The sequence below is a fragment of the Saccopteryx bilineata genome, chromosome 8 (genome assembly GCF_036850765.1).
Source record: "Saccopteryx bilineata isolate mSacBil1 chromosome 8, mSacBil1_pri_phased_curated, whole genome shotgun sequence".
NCBI classification, from domain to species: Eukaryota; Metazoa; Chordata; class Mammalia; order Chiroptera; family Emballonuridae; genus Saccopteryx; species Saccopteryx bilineata.
Genome location: NC_089497.1, coordinates 63,921,121 through 63,943,640, shown reverse-complemented (window position 1 = coordinate 63,943,640; position 22,520 = coordinate 63,921,121). Strand labels below are relative to the sequence as shown.

Sequence of the window (22,520 nt, the reverse complement as noted above, 5' to 3'; positions counted from 1 at the left end):
TCTCACATCAAGGAGAGCTGAAGTCCTTAACCCTGGCCTGTCAGGCCTTTCATGACCGGGGCCCCACATTCTCTCTAATTGCTGAATTTATCCCCTATCGCTATAGCCTTTGCTCACTACTCTCCAGTGACACTGGCCTCCATGACAGACATAGTCATCCCAAGACCTTGGTACTTGCTGTCTGTAGTAACTGGGACATTGTTTTCCCAGTGTATGTATGTATGAATCACTCCAGTGCTTCCATCAGATTTTTTTTAAAAAACTATCAAATGATCAAAGAATCCTTCTCTGACAATCCTAAACAAAATAATATCCTCTTCAACTTTCCAAGTCCTGGATTTTGACTCTCTCTTTTAAATGTATTTTGAGTTTCTTTTCTTTATAACATGTATCACCACCTGACATTGTATTTATTTGTTTATTCTAGAATTCTAACCCCTTGAGAGCATAGACTATGCTTTTGTTCATTGCTGAATTTCTAAACCTAAAACAGACTTGAATAAAATATTCCACTCAATAAATACCAAATTTATTAACTAGTAGTTAACCGCTTTATCTTGTATGTAGTCACTCTTTAGTTTCCACTAAATACTATGAATTCCAGGAAAAAACAATGCCTAACTAAATTGAACACTCAAGCTATTGGCAGAATCCTATAGCAATTCTTTAATTAAAAGGCTGTGAAGTTGAACTGAAAAATGTCAAAGAGACATGAAAGAGGTAAATACTAGCTCTGGCTATATCTTGCTATAATCATGGAAAATTACAGAGGCAAATTAAGAGCCTATATTAAAAATAAAGAAAAAATTAAGTATAAGGGAGAATCATTTAAATGAACTGAAGAGAGTAAAAGCATCCCAACAACTGAAAAAGATGTTCAGAAGATTACTTCCATACAAAGCAATGAAACTGTAAAGCTGGAGAAGAAAACACGGCCTGGGAAGCAGGTGCTGATGAAAGGAAGATTGGATAAAATAAAACGGGATGTCGAGAAGTTACAGAGGACATTTGAAATTCAATAAAATAAAATAATTTGTGGTCAAATAGAACAGAATTAACTCTAAAAAACCATATGCATGATATGGAAAATAAATTTCAGAAGCTTTCCCAGAATGCAAACGAAAAGAAAAGAGGCTACCAATTAGTATCTGTGTATACAGAATACATGCGGGAAAGAAAATGGGGATCCAAAGTAAGATTTACATGCTCCTGGAAGTTAATAAGAGCAGAAGGAACAAAAATATAAATAAGAAAAAGAAAAAAAGATTGCGTTGAGTTCAAATATGTAAATTGAAAGAGCTCACCAATTTCCAAGTAACATCAAGAAAAAGAATACACTTAGAAATAGTTTTACTTTCTTAAAAACAAAATAATGAAAGAAGCAAAATTCTGCAAAGGTCTAGGGAGAAATAAGCAGCTTACTTAATTTAAAAGAAGAAAATTTAAATGTAATGCAGGCCTCTCTATAACTAAAATTGCGTTGATTCAATATCCAGTTTCAAGGGATCCAGCTAAAATTAATTGACAAACTAAAGATTTGTGTATGAAAATATACCCTGTAGTGCTATATTTAATATTTTTAAACTGAAGTAAAATTTTCATAGAAAAGGCACAATTAAATTGTATATTCCTTTTTAATACTAAATTGCAACCACTTAAAATATATTTTAAAATTTAAACATGCTTACGATATGTTAAATAAAAAGATGTCAAACATGTTTTATTTTATTATTATTTTTAATTGATTGGGGTGATGCTGGTTAACAAAATTATATGTTTCAGTTGCATTATTCTATAATTCATCATCTGTACACTGAATTGTGAACTCACCAGCCCAAGTTATCCCATTGCCATTTACCTCCGCTATACCCTGCACTACTTCCTCTCAGCCCCATTCCCTGGAAATCACCACACTGTTGTCTGTGACCAAGGATGCCAAATGTGTTATATGCCCAGGTTTGTACAACAGTGTGTGTGATCAGGGGGGAGAGAAAAGAAATATAAATTTTTAAAAAATGAAAAAAGAAAAAAAAACTGTGTAAATGTGTGTATGTGTTTGTATGCATAGGAAAAAGTCTAAAATATTAACAGTGTTCAAGATTTATACACTGAAAACTAAAAAACGTGAGAGAAAAGATTACTTAGAGAAATTAATGATGTCTTAATTAAATGGAGATCTAATTCATGTTAATGGATTAGAAGAAACACGTCGCTAATATATCAATTCTGCTCCAAATGACCAATACATCTGATATAATAGCATCCAAAATTCTACCGGGCTATTTGGTGAGAATTGATTAACTGCTTGTAAATTTTATATGGAAATACAAAAGACCTAGAATGGCCAATATAATTTGGAAAAAGAGGAACAAAGTTGGAAGATTTCGATTATCTGATTTTAAAACTTGCTATGATAAAGTCAGAGTAATCCAGACATCATGATATTAGTGTATAGACCTACAGACCAATAGAATAGAAGGCCGTGTTCAGAGAAACACAGATGGTCAATTACTTTTCAAAAAAGATGCCAAGGCAGTTCAACAGGGGAAATGATAAAGATAATCTTTTTGACCAGTAGTTTTGGAACAATTGAATGTTCATTAAAAATAAAAAGAGAGAGAAGGAATAGGGTGAGAAGAAAAAGACAAAAAAAGAGACTGAAAGTAGATATAGGACTAAATGTAAGAGCTAAGATTATAAATCGACAAGAAAACAAAGAAAATCCTTCTAACATTGGGTTAGACCAAGATTTCTTAGGACACAAAAAAGGATGAGTGTTAAAGGCAAAATACTGATAATTTTTCAAAATTAACAGGTTTAAAGAAAGCACAGAATATGAGAGATAAGAGGTAAGCTACAAACTGAGAGAAAATATATATTAAAATTTTTAAGGTGGCTTGGTTGGTTAGAGCATTGTCCCACAGCGGAAAAACATGGACAAATCTCAAAACCTTTTTGCTCAGTGGAAGAAGTCAGGCACATAAGGTAATATACTGCATTATCCATTTTTATGAAATTCTAAAAAGACAAATATACAGTGTGAGAAAGTAGGTACCTGATTACCTGGGAAAGGGTTGGAGAGTGGATTAACTGCAAAGGGGCGTGAGATAATTTTGATGAGGAGAGAGGCAAGGGCGAGGTGGAAATACTAATCTGTATCTTGACTATGGTAGTTACACAAGTGTGTACAATTGACTGAAGTCATCAACATGTACACTTAAAAATTGATGTACTTTATAGTAAATTATAATTTATTGCCAATGAAAACAAAGCACACACACCCAAAAGAAATTAGGCATTAGAATGAAAGAATCTCAAATCAATGTTGGAAAGATTTAAAGGTGAATGTTAAAATCCAAAGGAGAAAGAGAGAGATGAAAAGAAACCAGACGTGTTCTAGTTTGCAGTCACTGCTGCATTGAATAAGCAGGATATTTAAAAATCCTGGCATAGATCAGATTCCCATGTTTTGTGATCTTGCAGGAACTTAGAAAATGGGTAATGATGATAGTGGCTGTTTGGTAGGGAATAAGGAAGTAAGCAAGTCTAAGGAATTATGAATATCCTATAGGCATGGGAGACTGAATTTAGTGCTGAAAAATATTAAACATTATCACAGAACCAATTAACAAACAGTGAAACTAATGTAGTAGCAGAAGCTTGGCTTTGTAAAGAACTGTTCATACCAGACCGCATGAGCCTCTCTAGGAACTGAATGGCAGGTCTGTGGTTTAACCAGCAGCAATAATCCGAATGTTTCTTGACCCTGGTCAGCTATTGAGATGTAGCCAATATAAAACCCTCATCACTAAGATTGGTAAATATAATCTACAGTACTGATCAATTCTAGCGGAAGACTGATAACTAAATTAGCTTGGCATGGTGTGGAGAGCAGAAGGGAAATAAATAAATAAATGTCTCAGGGAATAGCATGTTTGAATCATGGGTGATGGATAGGTGGTGTGTTTGAGGCATCCAGAGGTTTGTAGGAGTAAAACAGGGGGCGGGAAGTGTGTGGTTTGAGGATGTGAAGAGAAGTAATGAAAGAGATTGGCTAGAACACAAAGGACATTAATAAACAATGCAAAAAGGTCGAACCTTACTCATGAATTTCCTAGTGCCATAAGAGAAGTCTTAACAGACAGCTGGTCCTAGGGTTCAAGGTGACTCACAGAGTTTTTTTCCACTGGTTGCCTCTCCTTGCAACTAAATGAGCAAACATTATTATACCGAGAAATAAAAAGAGGAATTGTTGATGTTAAGGTGGACACTTCTGAGTATTATCTTAATGTTGAAGAAGATTGTATATGTTTAAGTTGACTTTTTAAAACATAGTTATGTTGTTGGGAATTGGAAAAATGTGAGAATCAAATATAATTTGTACCCCTAAGCCTAGAGACTAGAGAGATGAAGGACTGTAATCAGATAAAGACAGACTCTCGTATACTGGTTGCTGTCTAGCTCTTCTCTGACCTCAGGCGAGTCCTCTCTATGCCTTAAATTTCTTATCTATAAAATGGGGATAACAGTACTGATCCATTATCTGTTAAGAGCAATTTTGAAATTCAGAGAGCTCTGAAAACCAATGTTGGTTTTTGTTTTAATTTCATTAGTTTGCCGCAAATTAATTTGGTGGTGGAATCCAGCATGAATTGGAAGCTTTATAGCCATTTCCCAGATGGCTTACATATTCATGAATTTTGGAGAAATGTTAAGGTTTAGTTATGGGTTGCTACTCTAAATTCTGCTGGAGCTGTTTATGGTTTATGAACTTTATTCACTTTCTCAAGTCTAAATAATTCTGAATTCTGCAACATCTGGACCCAGGATTATCAGATAAGAGATTGTTGTATGCCTATAATACCTAACTCTTAGGGTTATGTGAGGATTAAATTTCTTACAACAGAACTCAGAAAACAGAGAAGCTGTTATTTCTTATCATTATTTAAGTTTAAAAATTATATTCCCTTCTCCCATCCCTGAGGGCGAGCAAGGAGTAACACCTGATAATGCCTAAATTTATTCTTAGTAATTCTGTGTTTTTGTCTGTCAAGTTTGATTTATAGTATATCAATTATTGAAATGGAATGTTTCTCTTAACTGTCCTCCTATGAACACTTATCTTTTTTTTTTTCAATCTTTACATACTTGGATAGATCCTTTTTTTGCCTTCAGGTGTTAGATGACAGACTTACTTTTCAGTCATCTTTCCTCAGGTGAATCTTATAAAACTTATGATTAAATTACAAATAAAAATACATCTATTTTCTTGGCACTCTCAATAAAAGTGAGCTCTTAACATGCCTTAAAACAGTGATGGGCAATCTTTTGAACTTGGTGTGTCAAAATTCGCCAAAAAACCGAGCATAACTCGGGTGGTGTGTCACTTCGAGAAAAAAACCATAATTTCGCGATATTTATAGTTTAAATAACAAAACTGTATAATTGTAATATATAGCTGTATTTAATAAACTAAAAACTAATTATTTAACTTACCTGTTTAGTGACTTCTTTGTTCATCTGTTAGTCAATTTCTTTTGTTGGTCTTGATATTATTTAACTTGTGTGGGGTGCCGTGAACTAAGATAAGTGAGGGGGAAGGGGAATTCTTTAACTAACCTGTCTATTAGTGACTTTTTTGTTGCTGAATTTCATTGGCTAAATCTTCAATTGAAGGTTGGTATTTTGTACACTTCAAGCCCAAGCAAGCGCTACTAACTTCATCTGTCAATCTGTTTCTTTTGTTGGTTTTGATATTATTTAACGCTGAGAATAAGGTCTCACAAACATACGTAGAGGGAAAAATTGTAAAGCCACTGCTATATTTTTCAGGGCATTAAAAGTGTCTGGTAATAGGTTCCAGGCACTCCAAATTTCCTGTTCGTAGTGGCACTCCTCTTGATTCTCCCAGTGGCACCTTTCCAGATTCTTAAGCTTTGACCTCAAGTTGACAAACACCTGAGCCCAGATGCCGTCTTGAAATTCTGCAAGTTGCATCTTATGTAAATTAAGATGGCTGCCGCTATTTCTAATGGTGGAAACAGCACCCATAGCACAGGCCCTCGCCTCCCCACCTCCCCCTCACTTATCTCAGTAATGATGGTCAATTAGAAATCCACGACACCCCAGAACAGTAGATTGGATGATGGTTGCTGTGTTTTTGTGGTTGCTGGTAATGGCGATCACAGGACCCCCAGAGATGTGTCCCCTGCAGCATTCTGCTGCTCCCTGCTCCACCGGCCGGAAGTAAGGTCAAAGATCCCCTACCAGGTGTCCCCAAACTATGGCCCCCTAAGGCCATTTATCCCCCCCCCACTTTCAGAAGGGGCACCTCTTTCATTGGTGGTCAGTGAGAGGAGCACTGTATGTGGTGGCCCTCCAACGGTCTGAGGGACAGTGAACTGGCCCCTATGTAAAAAGTTTGGGGACCCCTACAACGGCCTAACTGGAAGTCCCAGAACTAGATGCTCTGTGCCAGAGTTCTGTTGTTTTGGCCTACAGACCTCCGGCACAGAGTGTCTACACTACAGCAAATGTTTTATCCTTGGCTACTGCACCTGGCCATGCAGGAGCTGAGGATGAAACGTCCTTCTCAGCATGCGGCCGCGTGTCATCAAAAATGGCTACGCGTGTCAGTGCTGACACGTGTGTCATAAGTTCACCATCACAGCCCTAAAACAATCTATCTGTTTTTAAAGTCATTGTTTAAAAACACTAGAGCAAAAATACCCATTGAGGTTTCAATCTGTGCTTCCCAAACAGAATTTTATTTTTGCGGTTGGTTTTTTTTTGGCATACTTCCTATTTCTTCAAGTCCTTTTGCTGCATTTAATCCTTGACCTGCGGGCATGGAGAACTGATTATGCAATACATTTCTAATATTAGGAAGTTTTTAACTGAAGTTTTTATGTACTGAAATACTTTGGATATAAAGAAAGATTATTTAAATACATATTATATTTCAAAAGGAAGTGATAAAAGTACTTACTTTTAAATGTGCTTTTTGGGAGGATATTTGCCTTCAGGCAGAGTTAGGTTGGAACCTATTAATAATAACTCTTTGCCACTCTGTCTCCTGTTCCCCCATGTCTTTCCCCTGGAAGGATGTTGCTGACAACTTCTGATTGCAACTTGTGTGTGTATATGTGAGTGTGTGTTTACCCTTGTTTACGGTCAGTGTTACTAGGTGCTCCACTCCTGGCTAGTAATTCTAGTTCCAGCAAAATAATAAGTAGGAATTCACTGACCCAGAGAACAGGAGTGCTAAGGTTTACTATAGTGTAAGGATTAGAATGGAAACTTTCTACAGTGGTTCACAGGTGGAAAAAGAAAACAACACAGCATAGGTCTCCTTTTCCCCCTTTTCTTCTAGTTGGTTCTGAGTCTTGTGCTTTCTCCATCCTATTTTGCCAATATTACAACGAGCCAGCCAACCAATCAGCCACTAAACTTCCTCTCCCTGTCACAAAAAGTGAGAGCAGGAAAGATTTCACTCACTTGTGAATGAAAAAATGGATATTTTTGCTGCGTTAAAAATGGATAATTTGCTGTGTTACATTAGGCCAGTCCTTTTTTCTTTAAAAGAGTATAGAACAAAATGGTCACTTCCAGATTTTTCCTTCTCTTAGGCCATGGCATTAGAAGATAAGTGTGGTAATTTGGGGGGTGGGGGAGCTTTTGCTTTGTAGTTTTCTAGCTGGTTAACTTTGAGTAATATCTCTTTTGTGTCTGCCAGATATTTCATCTTAAAAAAATATTTTTTCCCTGTAAATCCTAATCCCTGTGAGTGTTTCTACAGTATTGTAAACACAGTATTTATTATAATCTATTTACTATCACTCAATTTATGTGAACGTTGTTTTTCCATTTAGTTTCTGGTACTTTATAAACAGCTCATGGTAGTAATCACTTAACTACCTCTGAGACCTAGATTCTTCATCCTAAAGACAGAAAATAATGCTATAAATATATTTTTTTAAATGTGAGACTTTTTGTAAACGTCAGATTTTATTTAAAGTAGAAAAATAGTATTTGTTCAATTAATGAACATAACTCACTCTATGAAGATTGTTCACTCTGGTGTATGTAGTAGCTGTGATAATCGTGCAGCTATGAAGGCTGTAAAAGGTGGACATAATTTCCTTGCTCTGATTTTGGATGTAACAATATCTACTGTTGGTTCTTCCCTTTCCTCCATCTCTGACCCCTCTCCAAGCAGTATTCCACTGAACTGAAGAAGCTCTACTGCCAGATCGCCAAGACATGCCCCATCCAGATCAAGGTGATGACCCCCCCTCCTCAGGGCGCTGTCATCCGTGCCATGCCCGTGTACAAGAAAGCTGAGCATGTCACCGAGGTGGTGAAACGGTGCCCCAACCACGAGCTGAGCCGTGAATTCAATGAGGGTAAGGGGGAGAGGATTCTGTGACTGTTCAGCTAAGATCCCTGAAAATAGAGGTCCTGTGAAAACTTTTGTTTGGAGCCCACTTACCTGGTTCCAACCTCTGCAATCTGATAACAGCTCAGCCTACTGTTTTGGCTGATAGTATCTGACTAATGATCAATACATTTCTGGGTTTTCACAATAATTGACCTACTTAATTTAACATTAGTAATTACTGGATAACATGGACTTGCCTCTCTACTCCCTATTGCATGCATATATATATAATTGATTTTACAGAAATGAGAAAGAGAGAGAGAGAGAAAGGAGGATAAGAACAAGAAGCATCAACTATAGTGGTAGTTGCATCTCGTATGTGCCTTGACTGGGCAAGTGTGGGGTTTTAAACTAGTGACCTCAGCATTCCAGGTCCACACATTCCAGGTCCACACTTTATCCACTGTGTCGCCACAGGTCAGGCATATTATTATTATTATTATTATTATTATTATTATTATTTTAATGAGAGAGTGTAAGGAGAACAGTATGGCATTTGGCCATTTAGTCTGTTCTGTTCAGCTCAGGCTAGGGAATCCACTTTAGTGCATTTCCTGGAGTGATTGTCAAGGTCTGGCCAATTGAAAGCTGGAAAGGTAAGAGGAAGGAACATAAAAGGTGAGCAATATGAAAAAAAAGAAGAGAAAAGTGGGAAAGAAGAAAAAGAAAGAATACAAATGATGGGCAAGAGGAGTAAATAGAAATCTGCAACATACGTTAAGGAGGGGTACAGTACAAAGCCTGGGCACCAGGGGACGGATGCCTTGGGGCCACCTTTAAAGTCTGGATCCATGCCCATGTTCTGAGCCACAAATTTAACAACTGCTTTACAGAAAAAGCTCAGTGTTTCCAAGGGTTCCCTGACACTTGCTATTCTAAGATTTTGTGAAGGGAGTTTAAGTAAAGGACACAGAAAAGTGGAAAGAAAGAATGGGAGAACATACAAAGATTCCTCAAAGGGTGATTGATGAGAGTGCAGGAGGGTTGGGACACTTTAGATAGAAAACATATTTAAAATGAAAAGATTGGTTGGTAGCTAGAACATGTGACTGTAGATACTGTAAGATGGTAGAAAAAAAAATAGTGGAGGAAGAAAAAGAGTGGATACAAATTTCAAATGAGAAAATACAGTTTGAGTCTTCCCACCTTAACACAAAGAACTTTTACACATTAATTTCTGGCCAATTTCTACATGGCCTCCTTATCCATCAATACCTTTGCATCTTGATTTTCACTTAACAATATACCATAAAGATTAGTTCTTATAGCCTAGCTTTATTATATATATTTATAACTGCCCTTGATGCATCAAGGCGGCATCACTGCTGATTTTTTCTCAATGTTTGACATAATAACTGTCTTTAGTTTTGCTATAATAGATGATGGTTCAGAAGGCACCTTGACACACTTAGCTTTTTGCTGTTATTAGCAATCAGTTTTTGTGGAATGCTAATACATGGTCAAAGGTTAAGAACACTTTTATGGTTCCCAATTTTTGGATCAGCTTTTTTCTTTTGGAACCGTCCAATATCATCATTTTGTGAAACTTTGCCTACCTACTTTTAAAAAATTACTTCCGCTTTCATATTCTCCAAACTTGGTCTCTTTAAGTACAATAAAATTAGTAAGTTTTTTTATCTTTATGACCCAAGGAAGTTCTAAAGTTGGAGATTTAACATGGAGAAAATAATAGACAAAGGGAACATGATGTCCTTGTCATCTGTTGCCTTTTGTTTAGTATTTTTGCTAGTCAATTTTTTTTTTTTGTATTTTTCTGAAGTTGGAAACAGGGAGGCAGTCAGACAGACTCCCGCATGCACCCAACCGGGATCCATCCGGCATGCCCACCAGGGGGCGATGCTCTGCCCATCTGTGGCATCGCTCTGCCACAATCAGAGCCATTCTAGCACCTGAGGCAGAGGCCACAGAGCCATCCTCAGCGCCTGGGACAACTTTGCTCCAATGGAGCCTTGGCTGCGGGAGGGGAAGAGAGAAACAGAGAGGAAGGAGAGGGGGAGGGGTGGAGAAGCAAATGGGCACTTCTCCTGTGTGCCCTGGCCAGGAATCGAACCCGGGACTCCCGCACACCAGGCTGACGCTCTACCACTGAGCCAACCGGCCAGGGCTGCTAGTCAATTTTTAAACGCTATCTCTCAAACTGATTTTTTAAGTTAATTTGTTTTTTCCCCTTCTATTTTTCATAAACTAGCAAAATCTCCTCTATGGATCCAGTCAGAGTCGTATTCATAGAGTTCTCTAAAATCTTGAATTATTAACGTTAAGCACCAGAAATATAGAACTGTTCCCTTAAATATATATGAGTGTCCCAATCCTTTCTGTTGCTACAAAGATTGTAACACCTGCATGTATTAGGTATTTGCCACAGGACCTTTTCCTTTTTCCGAGGATATATATTTCTTCTATTAAATCATGTTTGTCCACTAACATTCTGTCTGTGCTGTTTCATTTAGTCTTCTTTATTTTAAGGATGAAGAACTAACTATTTTATCCTTCTCTGTTCTGCAGGACAAATTGCCCCTCCTAGTCACTTGATTCGAGTGGAAGGGAACAGCCATGCCCAATATGTAGAAGACCCCATCACAGGAAGACAGAGTGTGCTGGTACCTTATGAGCCACCCCAGGTATAAAGATAAGAATTGGGCTCAGTTGGGAGAGGGTTCATTTCAGTGATAAAGGGTGTTTCAATCACCTATTTCTGTCTTAGTCCTTGTTATCAGATATGCAACTTTATTTGTATCTCCTCTCCTTCTCCACACATTGCTTCTGTATCTCCTTCAAAACTACTAAATTTATACTAAATTAGCTAGGTAACTTGGCTCTGTGTCGATGTTCCCATCTTAAAGGCTGATAATATTGAAGTTTCAGTTGTATTAATACATGACTTTTTCTTATCCAGAAAATTTAACTGGCAATCGAAGTGGTAGTGAATGTGTATTAATACTGGAAGCAAGGCTTCTCACACTGCAGATAAAGACCCTGAGTGGGATCTCTTAGCTGAAGTTGGAATGAACAGGTGCCAGATTAGAAAAGCAGAACACTGGCATGGGGAGACCAGAGTTTTGTTGCTGGCTTGCTGAGTGAACCTTCAACTGTGACCGCTTCTCTCAGGACTTCAGTTGCCTCATCCATAAATGAGCACATTGGATGAAACAACCTAATTCTGAGGTCCTTTTGAGCTCCAGAGTGTTATTTATGAAAGCATATCTTCAAATCTATGTTATACTGTTCTAACATAGGGAAAATAGCCCTGGAGCATTGCTGCTATTTTTGGTAATGTTTTCAGCTCTCCCTTTATAGAGATATATTCATATATGGAATGACCTATGTTTGAATTGGGTAATTATATATATTTGCAAATGAATTGGGCCAAAAGTGATCCTTTTCAAAGGCCTATCTCCCCTAATGTAGTGTTGCAAACATTACTTTTAGCTTCGCAGACAGGAACTACAAGGGGTTTGAGAGCTTGTCTTCCTAGAAAAAACACTATCACCTCATCAGAAGCAGAGTTGTTTAAATAGAGGGAAGAACTGAGAAGGAGGAACATTAGATCAAATTATTGTTAACAAATACTCTTTTTCTCTCATGTTCAGGTTGGCACTGAATTCACGACAGTCTTGTACAATTTCATGTGTAACAGCAGTTGTGTTGGAGGGATGAACCGTCGTCCAATTTTAATTATTGTTACTCTGGAAACCAGAGAGTAAGTGGCATATGCAGTGTTGTCATTCTGCAAAAACCATGGGCTGAGGGCAAAGTGAAATTGTGTTTGCTTTATCATTACTTCTGCATGTACAGTGGAGAGCAACCCTTGATTTTATCCTTTGTGTTTTAAATCCTTGCTGCAAATAGTTACATAAAAGATCTAAGAAAGTGGAGACAAAACAGGGTGGGCAAACAGAGGGGAAAAAAGAGGGAAGGCATGCAAGTCACTTCATACCTGAATTCTTGACATTTAACTAGAATAGTTTCTGATTAGACAGTGTTTGTTTTCATGTGGCCCCCAAGGCATTTAACAGTTCCTTTGAGTAAGTCTGGGCTGCCTATGGGGGTTTTATCCAGAGACATCCACGGGCTTAATTTAAGTTTCCTTCAAAATATGTAGCTAAAGACAGCTGTTTAGCTAATGGCTTGGAGGTTGTATGCAGAACAAATGGAATGTCATTTACTAATATTGCTCGAGGCATGTAAGCACTTTTGTGTTCTGCCAAGTGATTTGGGTTACATCTCATGACTGAGCTGGTGGTGGCAGTGGACAGGGGATGAGCAGCAGTGGAAATGAGGACTTTTAAAATTCTATTCATTTGACCCTTTCCTCCCCTCTTCTCTAATTCCTAGTGGGCAAGTCCTGGGCCGGCGCTGCTTTGAGGCCCGGATCTGTGCCTGTCCAGGGAGGGACAGGAAGGCCGATGAAGACAGCATCCGAAAGCAGCAGGTCTCGGACAGCACAAAGAATGGTGATGGTACGAAGCGCCGTAAGTAGCTGTAGTGGCCAATGGCATCGGGTGGAGTCTTACCCAGATGTAGGGGCTAGGGGGTGATATTTGAGAAGTTGTACACTAGGACCAAAGGTCTCTATGGGCAAGTGTGACTTGAGGTTCCAGAGCCAGTAAGGATGGCTCTCCTGTTGCTGGAGGTGTTCAAATGGACTTGAGGTGTGCATTACAGATGGACAAAAAGAAATAGTCATTCTGAGGATTTCTTAGTCCTCAAACTGTGACTCTCAGACTAGTATCATCAACATCATCTGGAAACTGGGGAGAAATACAAATTTTTAGGTTCCAGACTTGCTGAATCAGAAACCCTGGGTTTGAGGCTCAGCCATCTGTGTTTAATAAGCCCTCCAGGTAACTCTCATGCTAGCCAAAGTTTGAGAATCAGTATCTTAGCCCATTGGCATCAGTGTATCTTTCTGTTACTGAGCACGAGGGCTGAAGATGCATTGGCCAACCTCATGGTCTACAGGGATCGAGAGATTTAAGACCACACTTGGTAAATCCCCATTGGAGAATATACAGATCTGGGTTTCAATGAGTCTTTACATTGAGTCTTTAATCACCGTATCACTACTGAGGCTAATGATTTGGGTCAGTTGTTTTCAAGCTTATGTTGTTAAGCAGAAAAAAGCTTTCTCAAAAATGAAATATTTCAAGAAACTAACAGTGAAAAACCGACGAAAGCAGAGGGGCAGGCTCTGAGGGTGGTCTGTGGCCCTGTGCTCCACTTGTAGCCACCCCTGAGGTGTACCCCTCAGTGGCCTAGCCCACCAGCTAACAGGGGGTGCAAACCACTGGTACACATGTTCTTCTAACTGTGAGATTTGATCCTAGAAGGTGTCTAATATAAGTCTGATATCACTACAACAAATACTGTATAGTACACCACACTGCAATTTGTTTCATGAAAAACTGTGGTAATTTCATTACCAATTAGTGTCCAGAAGAAATAAAAGTTGTCCTGTGTTTAATAGGAGAACCTCAGACTGTTATGACAACTGATCACCATCAACTTCTAACTTTGCATTATGATTTGCCCTTCGTGTTGGGCTCTTTCTGATTATTCCTCAACAGGTCCTATATATCATTTATATATACATATGATATGAATTCTGTAAATTAATTTTAAATATAACAATGTAATATAAATATAATTATATTTCTACCCTAATTTTGTTCTTTAGTCTTCCTTGTGGCCTAGTTTCTATATTCTTTCCTGAGCACCACAATTGCTTACAAATTAATGAGTATCAGTAAGAATAAATTATCTAAACTTTAGTGGAAGGATCTATTATACCCTGGATCCTGGATGTAGTTTCTAATTTTTGAAATCACAGGAATTTATGAGCTTAATTTAATCATTTAACTGAAGAGAAAATGGAGGTCGTGGACAGTGAGCCTGCTGGTCAGAAATTAACACGGGAAGGATAAACACACAGGGCTGGATACATTGGCAAGACGACCTCTACCACACACATTTACCACCTCAGAAGATCAATAACCTGAAAAATAAAGCACAAAACCAATTCATCTTCCTTTCTTTATTTTTTTTTTTTTTTTCATTTTTCTGAAGCTGGAAACAGGGAGAGACAGTCAGACAGACTCCCGCATGCGCCCGACCGGGATCCACCCGGCACGCCCACCATGGGGCGACACTCTGCCCACCAGGGGGCGATGCTCTGCCCATCCTGGGCGTCGCCATGTTGCGACCAGAGCCACTCCAGCGCCTGAGGCAGAGGCCACAGAGCCATCCCCAGCGCCCGGGCCATCTTTGCTCCAATGGAGCCTTGGCTGCGGGAGGGGAAGAGAGAGACAGAGAGGAAAGCGCGGCGGAGGGGTGGAGAAGCAAATGGGCGCTTCTCCCGTGTGCCCTGGCCGGGAATCGAACCCGGGTCCTCCGCACGCTAGGCCGACGCTCTACCGCTGAGCCAACCAGCCAGGGCTTAAGGTATTTCATTTGTTGAACATTTAAGTAAACAGTAGTTTCATGGTTTTTGGTTTTTTTAATTCATTTTAGAGAGGGAGGGAGAGAGAGAGAGAGAGAGAAGGGGGAGGAGCAGGAAGCATCAACTCCCATATGTGCCTTGACCAGGCAAGCCAGGGTTTTGAACCGGCAACCTCAGTGTTTCCAGGTTGACGCTTTATCCACTGCGCCACCACAGGTCAGGCAACACTGAGCCCGCGTCCCTGGGTGGGCACGAACCACCTTTCTTTAATAGCTGTTAACAGACACAGGCTGGTAAGACACAGAGATTCCTGCAGCTCCTCAGCCACAGGCTGTTTCTCAGTGTCCCCAAATTCCTGCCTCCACTGATTTTGCCTCACTTACCCCCCCACCTCATTGTCATAAGATTTGCACTTAATGTAAAAGCAATTGTCACCAATTAAATGGATGCTTAAACTAGGAACTCTAATCTCATAGGAGTTTCTGGTGCTATTGTCTGTTTAGTAAATGTATTATTGCTTCAGAAATGTTCCCAGGATGAAGCTTGCATTTTTCCTCCACCAGCTTTTCGTCAGAACACACATGGCATCCAGATGACATCCATTAAGAAACGAAGATCCCCAGATGATGAGCTGTTATACTTACCAGTGAGTCTCCTTTGGGTATTTGCAACTGCTTTTTTACCTTCTTTGAATAAACTTTTACTCTATGGTCATTTTCTCATTATTTGTGAAACTGAGAAAAGGGAAAAGGGTGATGGCACTAAAGAGGTAAACAGTGAAAATAATTTTTTTGAATGATCAGGAAATAATCCCTTCTCTCCATAGTTTTGGGATAAATTATGTGGGCTCCTCTGCTTACTACTCACCCAGTCAACACTACTCTCCTAATAGAATTTTTCTTTGCCAAATATTTAAAATGAATTAGTACCTCAGTATTTAAGAATGATAAGATCATCCTGGACAACACGTCTAAACCAATTTACGACTAAAATTTTGTCAAAAATGAGTTCACAAATTCAATCATACATTTGTAGAGAATTGACTGTTTTCTTTCCTACAAGAAACATCAGTGCTCTCAAGATTGCTATAAAGAGACCTGTTTTAGTCTATGGTTGCAGTTTGTCAAGATCTTATTTCCATAGGTCTTTGCCAGCTAGAGTGGCAGCAAAGTTTTGATAACTAGTATAACCCTTGATGCCATCTAAACTGACACGAGACACAGGCAAGCAAGTGAGACCTGACTGGGAGCTGCCACCCTGGGGCTGAAGCTACAGCAATTCACCAGGTTTGGGTGTGCCTTCCCTGACCAGCAGGGAAATAGACTGCTTGCTGGTAGAACAATCAAATAGGGAGGTAGCGAAGATACTCATTGTCATGTTTCTCAGGCTCCGTATAGACTCTGACCTGTGAATTTTAAGTTAAACCTCAACCACATATAACAAAATCCACAGATTCTCACATCCCTTATGTAAAACGGCACAGAGCAATGCATGGAGTCCACCTTCCACATCTGTGGATTCCCAACCACAGATCCAAAATGCTGTTTTCCATCCAACATTGGTTGAATCCATTGAAGTGAATCCCAGGGATATGGAGGGCTGACTGTTAAATTATTTCTATAAACAAGAAGAAGAAGAAAAAAGAAAGAAATCTGAGTGTAACTAGTTTCACCCAATTTCAACCCATTTTGTTACAGTATCACCTGTAATCCGAAAATAAAACAAAAAAATATGGTATGTTGTGTTTTAGCTGTTGACAGAGGAATCACCTGAAAATCTCATTTTCAATGGAAGTTCTGTTTGTACTGGTGAAGGAGGTACCCTGTAGTCAGTTACATCATATGTTTAGTGAAGAATTAGTCAAACGTACTGATTTCACTTATATGTGAAATTTAAAAAGCAAAATAAGTGACTAAACAAACAGACTGACTCAAAAAAGTAAAATACAGAGAACAGATAAATGGTCATCGAATTGGGGTGTGGCGAGATGGGTGATTAGGACGCTGAGTGAAAAAAGTGAAAAAGATTAAGAAGCACAAAATGCCAGTTCCAAGGACAGTCACAGGAATGTATACTATAATAATTATGTGCAGTGTCAGATGGGTATAAAACTTCTTAGGATGATCACTATGTAAGATATATGAATGTCTAATCACTACATTGTACACCTGAAACTAATATAATATTGTATATCAACTGTATTTGAAACATAAAATTAAACCAAAGTGTGTGAAGAAAAAAAAAAACTCAATATGAGTTTGATTGGCGTTTGTTGTGTGGCAAATATGTTAGACTCAAGCATTTAGGGTAAAATTTTTACCTTCAGAGAGCCTGACTTCTAGTGAGGAGACAAATAGGTATAATGTCACGTAATAATCTTCTCAGAGCAGGTGATCCCAGAGCTGGCTGAGTAGGAGTTAACCAACAAAAGACTGAGACAATCTTTCTGAATTCTGACAAATCCTGGCTCTCATATTCAGGGAGCGGACTGGGGAGAGGCAAGTGAAGTGCCTAGAGTACAAAACTGAATTAGGCACTTACTCACCCTCAGTGGGGCTGCAAGTACCTGACGAGCCCCACTGGCCTCACTCCAGTCCTGCCCCTGCTCATACTTTTAAAGCTTTTAAGAGACTCTCTTGGAGAAACATATTTTACCCCAGCTAAAAACTTGTGACCTTCCAGAGGCAGTTACAGGTAATCTTCATTGTTTGTGATAATGATGCTTTATAAAGTCACGGCAAAACTATGCAAGCAAATACTGAACCATTTCTCCTACGGGAAATAAAGGATTAAGTTTCTGTGAGCCTCTGGTCATAGCGCTTTCAGCAACTGATCAGTACATAGTCTATTTCATGTGTTTCTGCTAATTTAATTTTTTTTTAATTTTAGAGTAAATAAAAGAAACATTGATTTGTTGTTTTATGCATTCATTGGTTGATTTTCATATGTGCCCTGACCAGGGACTGAACCCGCAACCTTGGTATTGGCCTGATACGCTAACCAGCTGAGCTAACTGGGTAGGGCAAGGCACTTAATTTGATATATACTGTTGACTCATTAACATTGACCTCACAGTTAACAGCACTATAATCATGCTCAAATGAAGCTTATCTAACCTGCAGTTTCTCCATAAAGCACATCACAGCCTTCTTATACTCAAGACACTAGACAGCACTTTAGCACTATGCTCGGGGACCAGTTTAAACAGCAAATTCACCAACAAAAAATTGTGGGAAATGTGGCATTCAACAAAACCTGGAAAAGACCTTGTTCAAAGCATGAGCACTAAAACAAGAAGGCAGAGCATTGTCTTGTTCAACCTCAGCTGGGACATGCATAGGCAACTCAAACTTTTTCTCACTCTGCTCATGTCTGCAAATAACCACCCAGTGTTACAGTGTGTTGATTTCTATGTCACAAACACATGTTAGCAAGTAAGCAAATTCATTAACACAGAATCCATGAAGAATGAGGATTGACTGTCCCGGTTCTGGATTTCATTTTTTTATTTTCTTTTTCTGCCCGGTTACCTAGGTGAGGGGCCGTGAGACATACGAAATGCTGTTGAAGATCAAAGAGTCCTTGGAACTCATGCAGTACCTTCCTCAGCACACAATTGAAACATACAGGCAGCAGCAGCAGCAGCAACACCAGCATTTACTTCAAAAACAGTGAGTGTGTCCATGTGTCATTTTAGGAGGCATTAGGAGTGATTGTCATATCAGGGTGATTGGTGGGTGATGCAGAAGATGGGGTGGTGAGACAGCAAGACATAATAAGTTCAGATGAGCTAGTGTGGAACACCTTTCTCTTTTCTCAGTCTCGACACTTTTCTAGGTTTCTTATCATAACTTTCCCTTTGAGAAGTTCCACCTGTGTTCTGAAATTGAATCCAAATTATTTTCACTGAATTACAAAGAGACACACAATAAGAGTTAGTTCTTTTCTCTCTACCCTAGTTCATACACATCTATCCATATCAGAATTTTGAGTACTCATTCTATTCAAATAATAAATTATATATTTAAAAGCATGTAATATTTCCTCATCCCAATGGGTTATATTGTACCTCTCCTGGGATGCACACAAGCCACATTTGAGAAAACCATTGTAGAGTAGGGAGAGCACATAGTTTTACCATAAATGACTCCCTTGAATGCTGTTTGGAAGGATTTTGAGACTAGTGCATGCTCCTTGGAAAAATGTCTGCATGTAGAAGAGCAAAGTAGCATCTTACTGTCATGTTTTAGCATCCCTGTTTAGGTGATCTGCAAATAATATATTTTTGAATAAATTGGGCCAGATTTTAGAGCCACATATACATACAGCCTTTTGTATATTAATTTTTACCTTGACTCTTGAATCTTTGATGATGTTAATTGTTTTATGTCTAAGTAAAATACAATAGTTCTTATAAAAGGAAAGAAAGTTGATGGATCAGGACTCGGCTTATATATATTTAGCCCTCTGTGGTTAAGAATAATCACTTGTTAGCTTAATTAAGATACTGTGTCTATACTGGAAGTATTGCCAAAGTCTCTGTAGCTATATGTAAAATGTATATGTTTTAGGCCCACTTGAGTAATTCAAACATTTGACTTTACTCTTCAGGCAAAAAGAAATGATGCCAAATCAATCTTGCCTAAGACAAAAATTGCCTTTTACAGTAAAGATATAAATGAACAATAAATAATGTCTTTTTTCTGATATGTTATTAACTACTATAAAGACATAGTTATGGAAAGAATAATAAAGAGGACTCATTATTTTTTAATCAACATAAATGAAGTTGAAGATATTGGACTGCATCTCCCATAGTCAAAAGGCATCCCCTAAACCTTTTTGACTACGAGGAGTAAAGTGGACAAAAGAAGTATAGAAGGGGTATGCTCTTTCTTTAAAGGACTTTAGACTCCTGAGTATTTAAGAACCTTTTGCCTGGATGGGATCTCACAATTTACTTTTAGCATGAAAGTTTTGCAAATTATAATTTTATGATTTTCAGTGAGGCTGAGTGGAAAGGTTAATCACAAGGTTCCTTGGGAACATGGTATATTCCAAAGGAAAATTAGAACTCAAAGTTGCAGACAAAATTCCATTGCCAATCCTATCGATTCTTTAGGTCATCAGATAGAAATATGTTAGCACACTCAAGTGTAAAACTGATTTAGTTCTTATAAAATCATACAACAGAGATGAAAGAAACAGACTTGTGACATTACTTACATAAGAGCCTTCCCAAGATACACATGGCATGGTATTAACAAACTCTCCCAAATTGTCTCCTGTTCATTCTGGAAATATTTGGCTCAGCCAAAATGACCTCAGAAAAATGACACATAATATATCATGCTGACCTAGTTGCTCTGTGATCCTCTTTTCTATCTTTTTTCTAGGTAAATATTGTGCTTTAAAATATCCGACCATCTAGCTTAGAGCTGGCACTTCTTTTTTCTTCTGAATGCGCCGGTAGTAAATATGGTAGGCTTGCTGGTCTGTGTGGTCTCCTGAAGCTACCCAGTTCTGCGCTTGAAGCACAGATGCTACAACAGCCACTGTGGAGAGAAATGAGAGTGGCTGTTACAGCAAAGCTTTACTTTATGGCCACTGAAACTTCAAATGCATATACTTTCACAATGTGAAATAGTCTTCTTGTGAATATGCCTGCCTTTTAAAAATGTAAAATTAAAAAAAAAAAAAAAAACAAAAAAAACACATTCTTTACCTGAGGGGCAAATTTGTAAAAAATACACTCACTGTGTTTTGCAGGCCTTGTTCTAGATAAATGAGTGGATCTTCATTGCTTCTTGAGGATCAGAGCTTTTAATCGGAATAATTAAAAATTATTATATATGTGCTATATTAGAGAGGTATTAAAAGGTTTTTAGGAAATATTAAAGTGACTTTTAAGGTATAGTATCTAACAAAACAGCAGCCTTTACTAAAGATTCTTTTTGTTCCAGAAGGTTAGGCATGCCCATCCAGACTTGAAATATGGTTAATGATGCAGCCCCATTATCAGCTAAAGCTGGAATAGTTGAGTTAATTTATATGACAAATGCTCAGTGGAGATCTGTTGCATGACAGCATTAAGGATAAACATGAGAAAGGTGGAGTTCCTGCTTTCCCATAGGTTTCCAATGTAATAAGAAATTCATAACCGGACACCTTTTGAATTTTAAGAAAGCTCTGGAAATTTATTCTCAGCATTGTATAAATTAGAACAGTTTTAAACAGCTTCTCTAGGTCATCCAATGAGGGGAATAGGTTGGTGTTTAGAGACTATAAGCCGGGAGGATCTACCTCAGTCAGTCAAGGACATGTGCTATTTGAGTTTGTTTACATGACATACATAAGAATACATTGCCTGTTGACTCCAGAGGATCAGTTATTCAATACTTATTGTCTGACTGGCTGGCACTGGTTTAAGGGGAAATTATTCACCAATTCTTATTTCATAAAACAATCTATTTCATCAAAGAAGAAAATGCATTTTAAAATTGTGTTGTTTTAAAAGCCCAAAAGGTTGTAGAGACATCACTTTTTTTGCATGTGTGGCCACAGATACGTAGTGAAGAATGATAACCTCGTAACTACCTGGGGTGTCCATTTCAAGTATCATTGCATGTTTTTGAGTGGTTGTCTCAGTCTTAAAAGAGCTAACTTCAGAAGTGATAACTTGTGCATGGAAATCTAACAGACTGCCAAATGAAATCTTTGCAAAATATAGACATTTGGTCTAATTTTGTCTTTGTTACATTATACATACATGGCTCTCAATGACTGATGTGCATCTATATAAATTCTCCAGTTGCTGTATTCTTCAGCTGAGCTTTTTCAGCTCTTTTATTTTCATGCACATCTCCCAGAAAGAGCATGAATAACTAGACAAAGCAAAACAGAAATCTAGTTCCCAGCCAATCATTTGAAAAGCATAAGTCAGCTTGAAAATCCTTACAATAGCCTGTGATTTTCTTTTCAAAAACATAGTACCAAGCTTATGCTGGTAAGGAATCAATTTTGTGCTTTTCCTTGTAGTAGGAAGAAAATTAGTGGAAAGGGAATACACTTTCTACAGGGTGGCAATAACATATTTGCAGTTTAATTACTTCTATTAGATACTCACTGTGTGTTTCTCTCTGCTTGATTTTCATTTGTGCATGGTTTTCCTTTTTCAAAAATCCCTTCCCCGTTACCTTCATGATCATAGGCTTTATGAAGGAGTGTTTGTGAATCAAATTGTTACAAGAAGTGTAAGTAGGTCTTTTTAATCACTTATAAATAAATATAATTTTAGTTGATTTACTCACATTGGAATAGACATGGGAGTTATGTTTTCATAGAGGCCAGAATCTAGTAGGAGGAAAACTGGACCCGTTTTTGAACTAGATGCCTTACCTTCATATATTTTAAGATAGCTTTACAGAGACCGCTAGAGACCATTTTAGCAATTGTCTGTTTTGTGGGCTTTAGACCAATACGTTTTTTTCTTTTTTTTCTGTAGTTTTTTCTCTTTGGCTTCCATCCTGATCTGAGGCCAACATCACTGTTAAAATTTTGCTTTGCCTATCCCTTGATTTCCCATGGAAAATTATTTTTGAGTTTCTACAGAATTGAACT

At 38.2% G+C, this 22,520-nt stretch overlaps 1 protein-coding gene across 4 annotated transcripts in view; it reads left to right on the top strand.

Annotated features, from left to right (window-relative positions):
* TP63 (tumor protein p63) overlaps positions 1–22,520 on the top strand; it is a 253,158-nt gene that overhangs the window by 211,758 nt on the left and 18,880 nt on the right. For 3 of the 4 annotated variants that reach the window (XM_066241192.1, XM_066241189.1, XM_066241191.1), the window contains 6 exons: positions 8,219–8,405; positions 10,967–11,082; positions 12,052–12,161; positions 12,797–12,933; positions 15,464–15,546; positions 18,435–18,571. In XM_066241192.1, coding sequence (XP_066097289.1) covers positions 8,219–8,405; positions 10,967–11,082; positions 12,052–12,161; positions 12,797–12,933; positions 15,464–15,546; positions 18,435–18,571 — 770 coding nt within the window. The remainder of the gene's footprint in view (positions 1–8,218; positions 8,406–10,966; positions 11,083–12,051; positions 12,162–12,796; positions 12,934–15,463; positions 15,547–18,434; positions 18,572–22,520) is intronic. The other variant, XM_066241190.1, reaches the window with a different exon arrangement.